Raw genomic sequence first — 17,604 nt, 5'->3', positions numbered from 1 at the left:
TGTGGCTAACATGGGAAGGGCTAAACAAAAGGCTAGGCAGGAGCATAGGCTAGACATGGTGAAACACGGCTAAGCAAGAGCATTAACATGGCATAATGATGGCAATAAAACTCAAAGGTTCCGGCATACAGAGATAGTCCATGGTGAGTGTCAGCAGCGAGCAGCATTAAGTAACAATGACCCAGCACAGACTGAAGGGCTGGGCAGGTACATGTAGGGAAACAGAGGAAAAGGCACAGGTGTGGAAAATTGACCTGAGTGGGCGTGGTCAAAAGAAACAGGGGGGTGTGGTGAGGGAGCAGGTGTGGTCCAGAGGGCTGGCAACCCTCAACATAACCACGATCTAGTGAACCTGGAAAACCTTCTAGTAAGTTCAAGTAAGAACTAGCAAAGCCTGACTGTAACTCTGTGTAGTCAGGCCCCAGATCTGATCTCAGTCCGTTCCTAACTAGAGGCTGTGGCTCTGTTGAGTTCTAAGCGCTGAGCTTCACACATCTCATTTGTGTCACTATATCCAACCTGTAGAGATTCTCCACAACTGTGTCACATATCAGACTTATGGATGAAATAACTGACTGAAGAAGTTAGCAGTTAGCAAGTTCTGTTCTTCTTTGGGGCTGCAGGGTCTGAAATCATGTGTGAGCATGAACGCTGGGTGGAAGTGACTCCTGCCAGTTCTACTGCATCCCAATGCTAATGAGCTCTGTACAGTCCATGAGGTTTGTTGTGTGTGTGAGACAGAAGCTGAGGTGATGATGTCTGCTGTCAGATGATTGATGGAGATGCATGATGATGGTAAAGCTCTGCTCACCTGTACACGGCTCTGTGGCTCTGGTCCCTCTCCTCGTTGTTTATGACACTTTACTTGTAACAACCAGAGACAGGGGGACTTTGTTACTGCTCAGAACGTATGAATCACAGCTAATTCGGCTGAAAGAGATCAGCTGGAGGGAACCAGCTTGATACTGACTACTACTAGTCTACATACTGAAACAAGCAGTTGGAGACAAACTGCTGCTGATTTAAACTGCTTTAGCAGGTTTTATGGAATGTTACCTGTTTATGTGCTGCATAAGACATTAAGAGTTATTTCCTCTAAACTTACCTGGTTTCCTGTAAACAGAGAGGGGGGGGAACCTCAGTGATCACATGTTCCAGGTGTAGGCACAAACACTGAAGGTGTTCAGTGAGTTCAGAGTCCACTTTGAGAGAACAGAGCAGAAGCAGGAGAAGACACCAAGAAAAACAGTTGAGGTGAGTGTTTAACAACATACTGCTGAGTTTCTTCATTAGTGTCTGTGTTTCCAGTTTTCCAGTGACCACGTCACCTGGTGACTGACACTGGATGTTAGTGTTTGCTTGAAGCCTGATACTGAATCAAGCAACTGTAGTTGCAGACAAAGTGTTTCTGCAATTTAAAACAGGTTTGTGCAATAGTCCCTGTTTATGTGCTGCATCAGAGATTAAAAACACAAACTGTCATTATTCATAGTGTACACGTAATGAAGTAAGAAGCAAACAACATTAATCACTGAAACCAACTAACAAGAAAAATGATAAAACCAGTATTATTATGTATGGAGACATTCACCAACTACAATTGGTTTTTTTTTTAAACTGAGCTTCTTAATAAACCAGTTATTTAATATCTGCTGATGCTACAAGTAGCTTTGTGTTTAATCTGATACTTTAGTCCACAACTGCAGCAGTTAAAGAACTGAAACTAACACAGACACAGTTCATAGAAAGTTCCTAAAGACAAAGACAAACAGTTAAACTGACACAGGTGAGCTGGTTCCTGGAATGAGGCTGGGCTGCACCTGGAACAGGTAGGAAGGAGGAAACAGGAGCAGACCTTCACAATAAGAGACATCTTATTCAGTGAAGCTGCTTCCTCATTAGCTGATTAAGCACTAATATTGAGAAATCTACACTAGTCTCGTACATGAAGCCCCGATTTGCTGTAAACATAGAGGGCGCGGAGCCTCAGTGATCAGCTGATCCAGGTACAGGAGCAAACTCTCAAACTGACTGACTGAAATGTGGAGGTTTTCTCCTTTCCTGTCAGTGTTCTGAGTTTCCCAGTCACCACGTTAACTGGTGACCTACTGGTTGCTCATTGTTCAGCTGTTGGAAGCAGGAAGCAGATCGTTGGCTTCTCTGTCACTATAGGATCTAAAGAAATTGATGTAATCAGTGTTTAGAGTTGGAGTTTTTCTGCTGTTGTAGTAACATGTTGAGACTCTGAACCAGCGATGGAGCAGCTCCTGTTTCAGCCTCAGTGACTCCTGTGACATCAGACAGATTCTGAGCAGCCTGTGAGCACAGTGTCTGTATTTAAAGAGCTTCTGTCTGATACTTTTTGTCACATAATAGAAAACTGTAGAGAAGCAAAGTGTGACTTTACTACAACATGAAACTCAGGATTCAGATTCGTCCAACATTAGACTCCTATTAAACAAAGATTCACTTTAATACAAGTCACAGCAGGTGTTTAGCTCTGGACCTTTGGCTTTTTCAGAAGATGAGTGTTTGTGTGGAGGAAGAGGATGGAGCAGAGTCTACAGGATCCAGATATGTGTCTATGAAGAAGGACTGGTCCAAATGTGAGCCTCCATCATTCAGTCCTGAACCTGGAGCCTCAGACACAAAGTAAGAAGTGATCTAAAGTCACTGATATGAATCATTGTTGGTTTATCTTCTTTGTCCTGTAGCTTCATCTCTTATAAACTGACTGTATGAATTTCTATATGAACCTGACTGTGATCTTCCAGGAAGTTCATGTTCTTCTGGATGAACTTCATGCCAATAAACGTGATCATTAAGATGAACAATGAAATGACTGATGACAGAGAAATGGTTTGTTGGGTCTCAGTGTCTCTGACGGCTGTCAATCACAGAGAACAGCTGAAATCTGATCTGATCCAAAGTGTAAACCATCCTAATGATCTACAGCAGCAGTAGTTTTAGTTTTGAGCCACAGAAATGACTTTGATCAGAGAACTGAACAGTGACTGATGTGATATGAATGAAAACATGTTTGTGTTTACAGAGTTCAGAACCACGGACAAAGAGCAGAACCTCCAGGAACCAGCTCTGTGTCTATGAAGAGTAACCAATCCAGAATTCCTCCTCTAAACTTCAGTAATGAACCTGGAACCTCAGACACAAAGTAAGAGACAGTTTCTACTGAACTGACCTGATGGAGGATGAAGACAAAATGTTCTGTTCATAGATTTCTATTGATGATGCAGAGACTGTTTCAGACTGAGATGGATCCTAATCTGGGTTTTCTGTCCTCCAACTACTGATGTTGGTTCTGTAGTGAAACCTCAGAACTTCCATGCTAGAATTTACACTTCAACAGAATCTTCACGTCTTTTTGTCCTGATGCTGACGTCACTGTAAACATTTAAAATGTCTGAAAGCACTGACTCAGTGGAGCTTTGAATTCAGTTTCTCTTCACCACACGTTGTTCCTACAGGTCCAGAACAAACATTTGTGGACTGTTCCAATGAAAAAGTTCTGTTTGGACAAGCAGGAATAAAAACTGGTCGATTTAGATTCAGACCACTACCCTTCTCCACAGTGATTGTTCTACATGTTCTCCTTCATTTGACAGTCAACAGTAGAGACGGACAGAAAACATAAAAGAAGGAACCGTTTGGTCTAGAACCTGTGACACCAATGTTTCATGTGTTAGATGCTGCTCTACCACAGTCTTTAGAGTTGTTCTAACCTCAGTTCAGATCCGACTGAACCAAGCTCAACATTAGAACAGTAGAGGACAGTAGCTGCTCTCTGTAGTCGAGGCTTTTATTGTAAAGGAGGGGCAAGAAGTGCTCTGTGTGTATGAATCCCAGAACAGTGGGTCACGTTTCCTGGTCTCTGGATCATCTGAGCTTCTACAGTGTTGGACTCAAAACTTTGGTTCTGTACTGATGTGTTGACAGAGAGAAGAAGAGGAGTCATGTTCTTGAGGAGGAGCAGCCGTCCTGCTGTGCTGTGTGTCAGGAGGTTCTGAAGGATCCAGTCTCTAGCAGCTGTGGCCACTGGTTCTGCAGACAGTGCATCACCTCATACTGGAACCAGTCTGGACCATCAGGAGACTTCTCCTGTCCCCAGTGTGCGAAACAATCCAGAACCAGAGCTGGGCTACATACGGGCCGTCGGACCAGCACCGTCCAACGTAAGACTGAACATGTGTCTGATGATGTCATCGTTTCAACCAGACTGACTTTGATACTTTCATATTTCTGACATTTTTTAAATAACTGAATCAATTATGGTCAAAAATCAGAACAACTGGGTCTTGTAGTTCAGTCTCTGTTGTTGTTTCTTCTGCTTTCAGCAGATGTTGCTCTGCAGGAGGCTTTAGTTGAACACAAGCTCAGTCTGAGGAGCAGATGTGAACGTGTGACTGAAGGAGGTGAAACAGGAAATGGAGTCCTCCTCACCAGCATCTACACTGAGCTCTACATCACAGAGGGACAGAGTGAAGAGGTGAACACCCAACATGAGGTGAGGCAGCTGGAGACAGCTTCCAAGAAGAAGACACTCCATGAGGCTCCCATCAAGGTCCACCACATCTTTAAAACCTCCTCTGACCCACACGGACCCATCAGACTGGTTCTGACCAACGGCGTCGCTGGCGTTGGAAAAACCTTCTCGGTGCAGAAGTTCACTCTGGACTGGGCCGAGGGCCGGGAAAACCCAGACCTCAGTGTGCTGGTTCTGCTGTCGTTCAGGGAGCTGAACCTGATCAGAGATCAGCAGCACAGTCTTCTCACGCTGCTCCATGTTTTCCATCCAACGCTCCAGAAGGTCCCAGCAGAGCAGCTCGCTGTCCTGAAGCTTCTGTTCATCTTTGACGGCCTGGATGAAAGCAGACTCTCACTGGACTTCAGCCGCAGGAAGGTTGTGTCTGACGTCACACACAAGTCATCGGTCAACGTGCTGCTGACCAACCTCATCCAGGGGAACCTGCTTCCCTCCGCTCTGGTCTGGATCACTTCCCGACCCGCAGCGGCCCATCAGATCCCTCATACGTGTGTGGACAGGGTTACAGAAGTACGAGGCTTCACCGACGCCCAGAAGGACGAGTACTTCAGGAGGAGATCCAGCCACGAGCAGCTGTGCAGCAAAATCATCTCACACGTCAGGACGTCTAGGAGCCTCCACATCATGTGTCAGATCCCAGTGTTCTGCTGGATCACTGCTACGGTTCTGGAGCACATGTTGACTACAGAGCAGAGAGGAGAGCTGCCCAAGACCCTGACAGACCTGTACTCACACTTCCTGCTGGTCCTGACCCAGAGGAAAAGGAACAAGTACCATGAGGGACATGAGACCAGTCCACAGGAGCTGACGGAGGCTGACAGGGAAGTTCTCCTGAAGCTGGGGAGGCTGGCGCTCAAACATCTGGAGGAAGGAACCATCATGTTCTACCAAGAAGACCTGGAGCAGTGTGGTCTAGACGTCACAGAGACCTTGGTTCACTCAGGAGTCTGTACAGAGATCTTCAGGAGAGAGAGTGTGATCTTCCACAAAACAGTCTACTGCTTTGTTCATCTGAGCGTTCAGGAGTTTCTGGCTGCTGTTCACATGATGCACTGTTACACCAACGAGAAGGAGGGGATGGAGAACTTCCTAAAAGAATCCAAACACAGAGAATCACTCTTTACAAAGATCAAACAGTTGTTTGTAAATAAAAAAAAATCAACACAGTGATGAGCTTCATCCTAAAACTCCCTCATCTCTGGATGAGTTCATGTATAGAACCATGTCTAAATCCCTCCAGAGTCCAAGTGGCCACCTGGACCTGTTTGTTCGCTTCCTTCATGGCCTCTGTCTGGAGTCCAACCAGAGAATCTTAGGAGGTTTGCTGGGTCACACAGAGACCAGTCCAGAAACCATCCAGAAAATCATCACCAACCTGAAGGAGATAAGGAATGATGAAATCTCTCCAGACAGAAGCATCAACATCTTCCACTGTCTGATGGAGATGAACGACCACTCAGTCCATCAGCAGATCCAAGAGTTCCTGAAGTCAAAGAGAAGATCAGAGAAGAAACTCTCTCTGATCCAGTGCTCAGCTCTGGCCTACATGTTGCAGATGTCAGAGGAGGTTCTGGATGAGCTGAACCTGAACAAGTACACTCAAACTTCACACTTCAAAGGAGGGACGTCGGAGACTGATTCCAGCTGTGAGGAACTGCAGAAAAGCTCAGTAAGTCCAACGTTAATGTGAAGCTAAACAGCTGGGGACGAGTGGAGCTCTCACCTACGTTGTCACACAGAGCAACACATCCAGTTGATATGAGAGCAGCTACAGCCTCATCACATTAAACACACATCACAGCTTCCTGTCACCACATCTGGACACGTTGACATTCCAGTGATGTGACAGACGCTTCTGTCCAAACTATCTGCTCTTCATCACATTGATCATGTTGACACAAGTTCACACCACACACTTTGTGATGGATGAGACCAACTGAGCTACAGCTGCTTCAGCATCAACATTCATGAAGTCAGTTGATATTTTCAGACTTTATATTTTCTGTCATCACAGACTTTCTAGCTGCGGACTCACAAAGACTCACTGTGAAGTTGTGGCCTCAGCTCTGACGTCCAACCCGTCACATCTGACACAACTGTACCTGAGTTTGAACAACCTGCAGAACTCAGTGAAGGTGTTGTGTGCTGGACTGGAGAGTCCTCACTGTCGACTGGAGACTCTGAGGTCAGTGTTTTTCCTGGTTCATGTCTCAGCAGCAGTTTTTTTCAGCTCGTCACTTTAAACTAGAATGAAAAGAGACTTGTGTCAGAAACCTACAGGAATAATTGACTGTATAATTCTTGTGACTCTATAAAGTCTATAAAGCCCATAAACAGAAGTTTGTGACATTGTTTCTACCAAAGTCACACTTTAATTGTGACACAGCAGCAGAGACTCAGAGTAAATCATGTCTCGACATGTTTGAAGGGTCTTTAGTGGCGTCTGATTCGTCTCCATCAACAGGCGACACTTCAACCTATGTGTGATGCTTCCTGTCAGACAATGATGTCACTTTGTAGAGACACAAGCAGGAAACAGGAGCATGAATATGAGGCTGCAGACATGTTGCTACAGAAGGTTCTACTGTAGGTACCATGTAGGACCAGAAGGGAGAACATCTATCTGACTGGGATCAGTTCTAAAGATGATTCACTTCATCAATAATGGTCAGTTTGGAGTTTGATCCAAACATTAGTCTGAACATTTTCCATCAGACAACACACAATAGTTCACATTCAGAGAGAAGACGATGAATGAAAGGAACTAGATGAAGATGTGTAGAAGCTGTAGAAGCTCTGCATCTATACATCTATCATCCCAACAACTTGTCCTGTTTGGGTCTGCATGGTTCTGGAGCTGATCCCAGCTGTCACTCAGCAGGAGACAGGGTCCATTCTGGACCGGTCACCAGTCCATCACAGGCCCAACACACAGAGACAGACAATCAGACCTATGGAAGCTCAGAGTCAGCAGCTAAGCAGCCGAAATTCAGGTCTTTGGACTGTGGCAGGAGGTGCAGAACCAGAATAGAACCCCCCCCACCACACAGTCAGTTCATCAACACAAAGTCCAGTTGATCAGAACCCAACCACTGCACAGAAACACAAGGTGGCACCAATCAGGAGCCAGTCAGTGAGTGTGTGTTTGTTTGTTTCCAGTGGAACCAGGCAGGTCCATCCAGATTTATTTCATTTCAGTGAGTTGTCATCAAAGTGTTTGTTGATTGAGATAAAACCTGCTCAAGTTACACACTTTCATTTCTCACTGATGTTTGTGAAGCAGCTGCAGAAAATGTCCAGTGTTGGTTGGTTTCTATTCGTCACTTTATCACAAGAATCAGAATCATTAAGTCTTTGATCCAACACGTCTGATTTTCTACTGGTTCCAGCCGCAGCTTGTGAATCAGTGCTGACATCAACAGGTGTATGAACACCACTGACATGTGGATGATGTGTAGAAGCTGAGATCATGACGACACAACAACACAAGCACAAAGTCACTCTGCTCATTTTAGACTAAACATCAGTGATCAGGACAAATCTGACTTATTTATTAATGCTTCAATCCACATCTTTAATTCTTTATTCAGATTGATTTGCTGCAGTTTGTCAGAGATCAGCTGTGATTCTCTGGGTTCAGCTTTGAAGTTCAACCCGTCACATTTGACAGAACTGGACCTGAGTGGAAACAAGCTTCAGGATTCAGGAATGAAGCATCTGTGTGGTTTTCTGGAGAGTCGTCACTGTCGACTGGAGACTCTGAGGTCAGACTCCATGTTTTAGTTCTGTCTGAGCTTAATGTGATGTGAATGTTGTGCTGACACACGAGGCTGATGTTCTACTGATGAACCCTGAGGGTCTTCATGGTAAAGTCTGTTGTCTTTCTTTTGATTCAGTCGTATATTTTATTTTATCACTGAGTATAAAACCAAAATTAAGTTTATTGAGTCAGAAAACATCATATCTATGATCAGTAGCAGATGCTGCAACACTTTTCTAAGGCTTGGCGTCTAAGATTCCGTAATAAGACGTTCTGGATCTGCTTTTTTCACTCTTTCCATCAGTTTGACTTGATTAAATGTTTCCTCAGTATAAAATGTTTCTGTGATAATGTCGTTCCGTCAATAGAACATTTTCCGTTTGCTTCTATAAACATGTTACGTGTCCAGAACCTGAGTCGGACTCATGAGGATCTTTAGTAGAAGCTCAGATAAATGTGTCAGCACAACATGAGTGAATCCAGATGGCGAGCCAGTGGCGGAGCTGCAGATTTAAAGAGCTGAAGTCACGACGTCTGAGCTGAAACAGCAGCATGTTGTCATTAATGTTAATGAGTCTTTGTTACTGCTTTAATCTGCATTGTGTTGGTTCTGATGTTTGGACCTTCTAGGTTCTAAACTTCTACTTTCTGAAGCATTTTCAGCTCCAAACACACGATGAGACACTGAGTGGTTTCAGCTGAACAGTTTTCTACTGTTTCGTCTTTACTCAGGTTAAGTTGCTGCAGTTTGTCAGAGATCAGCTGTGATTCTCTGGTCTCAGCTCTGAAGTCCAATCCGTCACATCTGAAACATCTGGACCTGATGGACAACAAGCTGCAGGATTCAGGAGTGAAGCATCTGTGTGGTTTTCTGGCGAGTCGTCACTGTCGACTGGAGACTCTGAGGTTAGACTCCATGTTTTAGTTCTGTGTGAGCTTAATGTGATGTGAACTGTAGCAGGTTTATCATGAGGTCAAATCACCTTCAGGACTGATCACATTTAACTGTTCAATAACTGAAAGGAAGAAAGTAAAAAAGTCAGTAAGTGTTGACAATGATTTAAAAGAGAAAATGTGATTTAAATGTTTGATGATGTTTGAATGTGACTGAACTGACTGAGACTAAATGAAGCTGCTTGGAGCAAATAGAAGCAGTAGAGAATCAGCAGCAGCTTCAGAACTGGACACAGATCTAAATAGTTGAGTCAATCTCATTAATGATCATCAAACACCACAGACAGTGAATGATGTTTGATTGGAGGAGGAGCAGAGAAGAGGAAATGAATCCTAGCAGCATCACAGAACCACCATCACCTGCAGCAGGAAGCACAGCTGTTCCAGAGGAGTGAAGGTCAAAGGTCACTGACAGCTTGGATCCTATATAGACACTTTGGTCCACACTAAAGCATGTGTGGAGTCAGTGTCTGTTCTCTGCTGGTGACGAAGCCTGAGGTTCTCTGGTGTTTATCAGAGTTTAGACAGAAACATTTCAGTCAGGATCATGTTGTTGGTTCTGTCTCCATCAAGACGACATGGAACAAACCGATGAATCGCAATAAAGACACAAAGATGTTGTTGACAAAGTCATGACAACACCATGAGACACTGATCGGGTTCAACTGACTTCTGGTTTTCTACTATTTCATCTTTGATTCTTTATTCAGATTGAGTTGCTGCAGTTTGTCAAAGATCAGCTGTGATTCTCTGGTCTCAGCTCTGAAGTCCAACCCGTCACATCTGACACAACTGGACCTGAGCTACAACAAGCTGCAGGATTCAGGAGTGAAGCAGCTGTGTGGTTTTCTGGAGAGTCGTGACTGTCAACTGGAGACTCTGAGGTCAGTTCACTGACTGTTACTGTTCTATGTTCTAGGTTCTGGGTGTGCTTTAGGAAACCAACACGTTTCTCTCGTGACAGTCAATATTTTTTTTTTTGTTTACATATATTTTGATCACTTTGGTTCCACTAAATGAACATTAAACATTAAAATACAAACAACAATATAAAACAATAGTCTTTATACGTGGAGCCCAAATTGTTTCCGAAGCCCAAAAGTCCTAAAGTTATTTCATAACAGACTAATGAAATAATCAGAACTAGTCCCAGTCCAAAGGTCCTGTCATGGTTTGCACAGTGGTTCCCTCTGCAGCTATACATCCATCATCTCAGCAACTTGTCCTGTTTGGGTCTGCATGGTTCTGGAGCTGATCCCAGCCATCACTCAGCAGGAGACAGGGTCCAGTCTGGACCGGTCACCAGTCCATCACAGGCCCAACACACAGAGACAGACAATCAGAGCTCAGAGTCAGCAGCTAAGCAGCCGAAATTCAGGTCTTTGGACTGTGGCAGGAGATGCAGAACCAGAACAGAACCCACACACAAACAGAGAGAACATGAGAAGCCCACACACAAAGGCTCCTGTGGAACCCAGGTCCTTTCAACTGTGAACACCACACAGTCAGTTCACATCAACAAATAAAGTCCAGTTCATCAGAACCCAACCACTGCACAGAAACACAAGGTGGCACCAATCAGGAGCCAGTCAGTGATTGTGTGTTTGTTCCCAGTGGAACCAGGCAGGTCCATCCTGGTTGGAAACTCATTCATAACATTTTTCTTCTTCTGTAGTTTTACTTCATTTCAGTGAGTTATCATCAAAGTGTTTGTTGACTGAGGTGAAATCTTAACAAGTTAAACACTTGCATTTCTCACTGATGTTTGTGAAGCAGCTGGAGAAAATGTCCAGTGTGAAAATGTCCTCCTTAGTGCTGACATCAACAGGTGTATGAATGTTTTGCTGACATGTGGTCCAGTGTTGGTTGGTTTCAATTCGTCACTTTATCACAAGAATCAGAATCATTAAGTCTTTGATCCAACACATCTGGTTTTCTACTGGTTCCAGCAGCAGCTTGTAAAACAGTCTTGAAATCAACAGGTGTATGAATGTTGTGCTGACATGTGGATGATTTGTAGAAGCTGAGATCATGACGACACAACAACACAAGCACAAAGTCACTCTACTCATTTTAGAATAAACATCAGTGATCAGGACAAATCTGACTCATTATTAATGCTTTGATCCACATCTTTGATTCTTTATACAGATTGAAGAGCTGCAGTTTGACAGAGATCAGCTGTGATTCTCTGGTATCAGCTCTGAAGTCCAACAAGTCACATCTGACAGAACTGGACCTGAGTGAGAACAACCTCCAGGATTCATCAGTAAAGCCTCTTCTTGACCTGCAGCAGTGTCCAGACTGTCGGATGCAGACTCTGAGGTCAGTAGAGGTTGGAGTCAGTCTGTATTGGACAAAACCCAGTTAGTGTCACAGCAGAGATCCAGTGTTCCCAGTAAAGCTCACAGCAGACTTGATGCTTCAGTCCAAGACGTTAAGATGAGGTGAAAGGAAGCTGCTCCACTTCTGCTCTGAACACGACTGAAGTCCTGCTGCTCTTTGTCCTGGATGTGACAGATGATGAAGGGAGTCTCTGTAGACACTCACTGATCTGCTCTCTGCTCTCTCATTCTCTCTGCAGCTGGAGATGATCCAGATGTGGAAGCAGCAGCAGTGTTTGTGTGTAGAGGTTCTGACTGGTTCATGTTACTGGGAACAGAGCTTCATCCACAACTGACTGACAGAGGAACCAGAACCAGTGGAGACGACTCTCAGTATGAACTGATCTGAGACCAGCTGCTCTGTGTCCAGTCCACCAGGATCATGTGGGAAATGAAGTGTGTGGTGCAGTAGTTAGAAATCGGGGGCAGTGTTGACTGTAATTCTTCTTCAGGCTCCTCTAGAGGTCAGTGAATGAGGACTTTCTACCAGCTGGAGCTTTGTTGTTTTCTAACCATCCTGAGCTCAAAGAGCTACAGGAGAACAGATGGACTTTAGCTTGTAGAACCATTGGCCCAATCAGATCAAAGCGAGACCAGGCTCACGGCTCTGCTTCTCTAATGGAAACCCTGGTCAGAGAATGTTTATCTCTATCAAAGACCATGGATCAGTCTGCAGGTTCACTACTTCCACGTTCACCACAGTCAGTGAAGACTTAATAGTTGCTAAAGTTAGTCTGTCACTTCATTGTGACCAAGTGCCTTTACTTTGTGTTCTGGTGCAATAAACAGCGTCAGGGGTCACTAGATGGCTCTCATTTCTAGGGAGGAGCCCTAAATCCACACTGAGGCTCTAGTAGTACAGTGTCCTGATCCAGACCCACCTACTCCTGTGCTGTGTTCACCTGTGGAGGGAGTTGGATTCTTTACCAAATCTATTTGGCTCAGTCATGAATTTTAACTACAACCCACACATGTTTCCTGTTTCCTGAGACCCTTTTTGTTCACATGATTTTAGTCTAAATTAATACTGAATAAAAATGCTTATTCTTCCACAGTGAAACTATTTCTCAATGTAGTAGAGGGTCTGCAGTTCCACCTCCCTGAGATTGGGGTTCTTTTACTGTTGATTTCGAGGTTTCTGACCCTGTTTATGGCTTCTGGCAGTGTAATACTGAAAACATGGAACACTCAAAGACCAGGAACAAGAGGAACATTTTTATTGTTCAGTATTTTCAATTGTATGAAACCAATAGAACTAGAATCGCAACCAGCTTCATTCTGCAGTGACATGTAGCATCTGAGACACATTGCTTATTTTTTTCCTCAACCAGCTGTATGTGGGTGACGACGAAGACTTAGAGTCCTGCTGTACAATGTATGAAAAATAATGCATGAGTCCATCCAGGGTCCAACCATCCACTGTTGGAGCCCCCACAGGTCAAGACTGTCACAACACCAGACTCACAAACTGTTTCCCAGCTACTTCCACTAGGCTCTGTGTTCACTTACTGTACCATCAGTCATGTGACTCCTCCAGCTGCAGTTAATTCATCATTAGTCTCTTGTTATTTAGGCTCCAATATTCACCCGAAACATTGCCAGATTGTTGCGTGTTTCACCTCTTTCCAGCGTTCTTATCTTGTTACCTTGCCGTGCTTTTGATCCTGTTTTGTACCAGACCACGTCTCCAGCCCAGCCCTTGTTTATCCTGTCAGTCTGTGTGAGTTTTGACCATTGCCTGCCTTTGACATGCGCCTGCCTTATCCTTGTCTGTACTGCTGCCTATGACCTATCTGTGTACCGACCAACGTCTGTATATTGGACCTGTTTGTGCCATTACGGTGGAAACGTCCGTGTAGCCCAATCAAACTACATGCACCATCTCATCTCTGTCGCATCTTAAGCTAAAATATAATTCAAATACTAATTTGAGTTTATATCAGAGTGTGGCTCAGTTTCATTTTTCTGTATTGATATAGACGTGTTATCAGTCTGGTGATAAACAGATGGGAGGAATGTTATAGAGTGGTTTCTGTCTCCCCCTATTGTCTTGTTTATTCTATGGATACATTATGTTTGGCCAGAACCTCGCTCCCTTTAAAGAGTCTTTAAACATCTGCTCCACCTGAAGAGCTGCACACCTCTGTCTGTAGTTTTCCTTCTGGTTTCTTAAGACTTTCTGCCACTCGTTGCCATTCGAAATATGTACAGTAGGTATATAGGTTACCTGCGTCTTGCCCTGTTCTTATCCTCCACCACCTACAGCTCAGACCAGAACAAATGCACATAAGGAGGTTGCAGGTCATCACAGAGACTGGTTGATTTCATTACTCTGAGTCAAAGAGGCCGACATGCACAGGCCTCCTCTTTGTCAAAACCGCACACTGCACAGAGACACAGAAGAACCAGGATCCAGACTCCAAAACCAGGAGATGAGGTCCAGTGAATCTGTTGTTGAGGGTGTGGAGGTGGACTCGTCTGTCAGACGCAATACTAGAAGGACACGGTTCCAGCAGGACCATCCACATACACAGAGACAGACCTGACTTGTACAGCAGAAGATCAGCACATGTGGTTTTCACCTCGTCCAGTAAGAACCCCGGAACGGACGGGGATTTAAAAATCTTGTTTGAGAATTTGTAACCAGATTGTCAAAATCTTCAAATTAGAAATACATTTAAAAAACAAACTAAGGTAAAAAGTGATCTGACAGCAGAATGATACCAGAGTTGATGAAGGTCAGATGGATGTGAAGAGCAACCAGAAACTCCCAGAAACATTCAGATGGATGAAGCAGAACGCCTCTCTCCGAACGCTCCTGAATAAACTGAGACTCTGAAATCAATGCCACTCTGTCAGGTCTGACTCATAGAAGATCAGGTTTCCTTCCTGCAGCTGCTCCAAAGCCCCTTTTCCCAGAGACTCGATCATTGTTCTTCTGTCTGGACTCCAGTGTGGATCTGTCTCTGCTCCTCCATCATACAACCAGGATGTGAATGTGCATCCCAGTCAGGGTCCTGGGCTGCTCTCCTCCCTCTCTGATCCTCCAGAATCGTAGCACTGATGCAGCAGAAGACTGGGATGTGACATATGATGGGGAGGTTTGAGGTCTTAAAGTGGGAGATGAGAGTTGTAGTCTGCTGCCCATGCATGAACTTCTTCCAGAAGTACTTACACACACACAGACACACAAATCTTAGTGATGGGAAAGGTAAAATGTGGTGTAAGGAGGAAGTAGGGATAATGCAGCAGGATGTCAGGATCCTGCTGTTTCTTTGGCTTTCTTGCCATAGACACACCTCCTGTTCTGGACCACACCTGGACACACCTCTCCCACCTTTTTGTCAGGCTGTCATGTATTTGCTGTGCTTCGCTACGCGTTAATTTTTAGGCCTCCAGGTTTGCTGTTTTTGACAATTGTCAAAAGGAGTGATTTTGGTTTAATCTGCCCTGCTTACTGCTTATTGGGATGATGGGAGAGGTGGTGGTGGGGAAGGCGAGAGTGGGGGGATTATTGGTAAAGTGAGTCTTTTCTTCTTTTATTCAAGTTGAAATTAATCGTGCTTTTGTTTAAAAGAACATGGTTAATAAAGCATATTTACATATTTGTACACTGTCCAGCACATTATAATAAAAATGAAAATGCAGTGTTCTTCATCAGTGATAAAATCTACCAGATCACTTCTTTCTCATATGGGTGTATGGTTGCTGATCATATACTTTCCACCGCCTCAGTTGCATTTAGGAAGGGGCTGTAATGGGGCAGGTATAAAACTGTGAACTGCCTATGGTTGTTGAACCAATCCTGAACAATTCCAGGACAGACAGGTGGCAACATAACCATGTGTGCTGCCTTCTCAAATGATGGTGTTCTGTGCCGTATTCCCATCATATCATTCCTGACTGTACTTCATGAAAGGCTGATCTACCGTAGGAGCGAGGGCTGCTGAGATCTGGGATGCCACTCTTCATCATTATCTGGGACAATGTGGCGTTCCACCACCATCGCCTTGTTAGTGAGTGGTTTGGAGTATGATGATGCTGTTTCTCTGAGCATATTCACCATTTTTGAACCCCATAGAGGATTTCTTCAGTGCTTGGAGGTGGAAAGTTTACGATCACCATCCCCATGAACAAATGTCCCTGCTAAATGCAATGACTGCTGCTGCACAACAAATAGATGCAGAGGAATGTCAAGGTTGGATAAGGCATGCAAGAAGATTTTTCCCTACAGTAGGTGCATTGCAAGGGAGAATATTGAATGTGATGTAGATGAGGCTCTGTGGCTCCATCATCAAGACAGAGGAGACTCATTATCCATAGCAGCCATGTCTTTTATGTTTTGGTTTACATGTTACAATATTTCAGTTTTCAATTTCAATTTTCAGTTTAAAAAATGAATATCATGGATTTAATTGTCATGATCCGTGTCTTTGTTTCTAGTTGTTCCCTGTTTTCACGTCATGTCCTGCTTGTCTTATTTTGGTTCCAGTTTCCGTTTCCTGTTTTATTTTGGTAGTCTCCCGGTCTCTGTTTTGTGTTCTAGCTTTACTTCCGGTTTCTTGTCTTGTCACAGCTGTCCCTGCTCATTACCCACACCTGCACTCTGTTAGTCATCAAGTCACTGTGTATTTAACCACCACCTGTGTCCTTAGTTCCCTGCCAGATTGTCGTATTCTAGTTCCCTGAGTGTTCGTGTTTGATGAGTTGAGTTCCCTGAGTGTTCGTGTTTCCCGTGTCCTGTTCCTGTCTGTATCATGTATCCTGCCCGACCCTGGATTGTCTACTTACCGTGAGTTTTTTGCCTGTTCCCTGTCTGTACCTTCGCCGAGCCTTTTCGTGTATGACCTGGACCGTCTGACCGTGCCTTTAAGAATAAACCTTTTGTGGATTATAATATCGCCTCCGTGCTGTGCATGTGGGTTCGCCGTCTGCCTGCTTCGAGTCCGTGACAGAACAATCTGGCCACACTTGGACCCAGCCAGCACTTAGCCTCCGGTCAGGTCAGTGACTGTGTTTCCCCTTGTTTTTTACGGCAAATATAACTCCCCCGCGGAAGTATGGTTTCGGTTTCATCCTCTCCGCCTCGTCGGATCGTCGTGCCTGCACCAACCTGCCCAGCTCCATGGTTATTTCCCTGGGAGGATTTCCTGCTCTCACGCGGTCCTCAGCCTCCAGTTCAGCCGCGCGCTGCTCAGTCTCCAGTTCAGCCGCGCGCTGCTCAGCCTCCAAGTCAGCCGCGCGCTGCTCAGTCTCCAGTTCAGCCGCGCGCTGCTCAGCCTCCAAGTCAGCCGCGCGCTGCTCAGTTTCCAGTTCAGCCGCGCGCTGCTCAGTCTCCAGATCAGCCGCGCGCTGCCCAGTCTCCAGCTCAATCGTGCTTTGCCCAGTCTCCAGCTCAATCGTGTTTTGCCCAGTCTCCTGCTCAATCGTGTTTTCCCCAGTCTCCAGCCCAAGCTCCAGACGCCGCGGCCCCGTTTCACCATGCGGATCCCGGTACAGAGGTCCGGTCCACACCGCGCCCAGCGCCTCAAACGACGGACAGTCGCAGCTGCTCCGGACGGCGACGGCGGCGGCGCGGGTCCAGGATCCCGGGTCCCGCGGTCTCGGTCATGGGGACTGAGCAGCCTTCTTCCCCGACAGAGGAGCCCCTTAATTCTCTGACTGACTGTGTCCCTCTGATAACAGGCATCCCAGACAGCGTCGCCCGACGGGTCCACCTCCTCTGCTCTCCTCCAGTTGCCTTTCTCTTCGCCCACCTCATGAACACCGCCAATTCGGCTACAGACCAGGGCGCGAGAGAACAACTGTTCGAGGAAGCAGCCGCTCTCGTCCGGAGGGAGCCTGTCCTGCGTGAGGCCCTGCAACTCCCGGGCCTGCAGCCAGCGGTCGCTTCATGCCCCACCTCTCAGTCAGGTCAGCCGTGTGTTACTCATGCCCCGGTGCAG

General features: G+C 45.4%; 1 protein-coding gene across 1 annotated transcript; it reads left to right on the top strand.

The window, feature by feature from the left end:
* The first annotated feature begins 1,169 nt into the window (after positions 1 to 1,169).
* Positions 1,170 to 13,689, top strand: LOC114857916 (NACHT, LRR and PYD domains-containing protein 14-like). The gene is given in 13 exon segments (XM_055509940.1): positions 1,170 to 1,254; positions 2,522 to 2,652; positions 3,053 to 3,172; positions 3,955 to 4,190; positions 4,353 to 5,669; positions 5,752 to 6,167; positions 6,169 to 6,230; positions 6,576 to 6,746; positions 8,152 to 8,325; positions 9,054 to 9,227; positions 9,986 to 10,159; positions 11,427 to 11,600; positions 11,860 to 13,689. Coding segments are annotated over 12 exon segments (3,156 nt in total). The 5' UTR covers positions 1,170 to 1,254; positions 2,522 to 2,524; the 3' UTR covers positions 11,870 to 13,689.
* The last annotated feature ends 3,915 nt before the right edge of the window (positions 13,690 to 17,604 follow it).

The sequence above is a fragment of the Betta splendens genome, chromosome 6 (assembly GCF_900634795.4).
Source record: "Betta splendens chromosome 6, fBetSpl5.4, whole genome shotgun sequence".
NCBI classification, from domain to species: domain Eukaryota; kingdom Metazoa; phylum Chordata; class Actinopteri; order Anabantiformes; family Osphronemidae; genus Betta; species Betta splendens.
The sequence above is the reverse complement of the archived record's forward strand: the minus strand, read 5'-3'. Positions and strand labels throughout refer to the sequence as shown.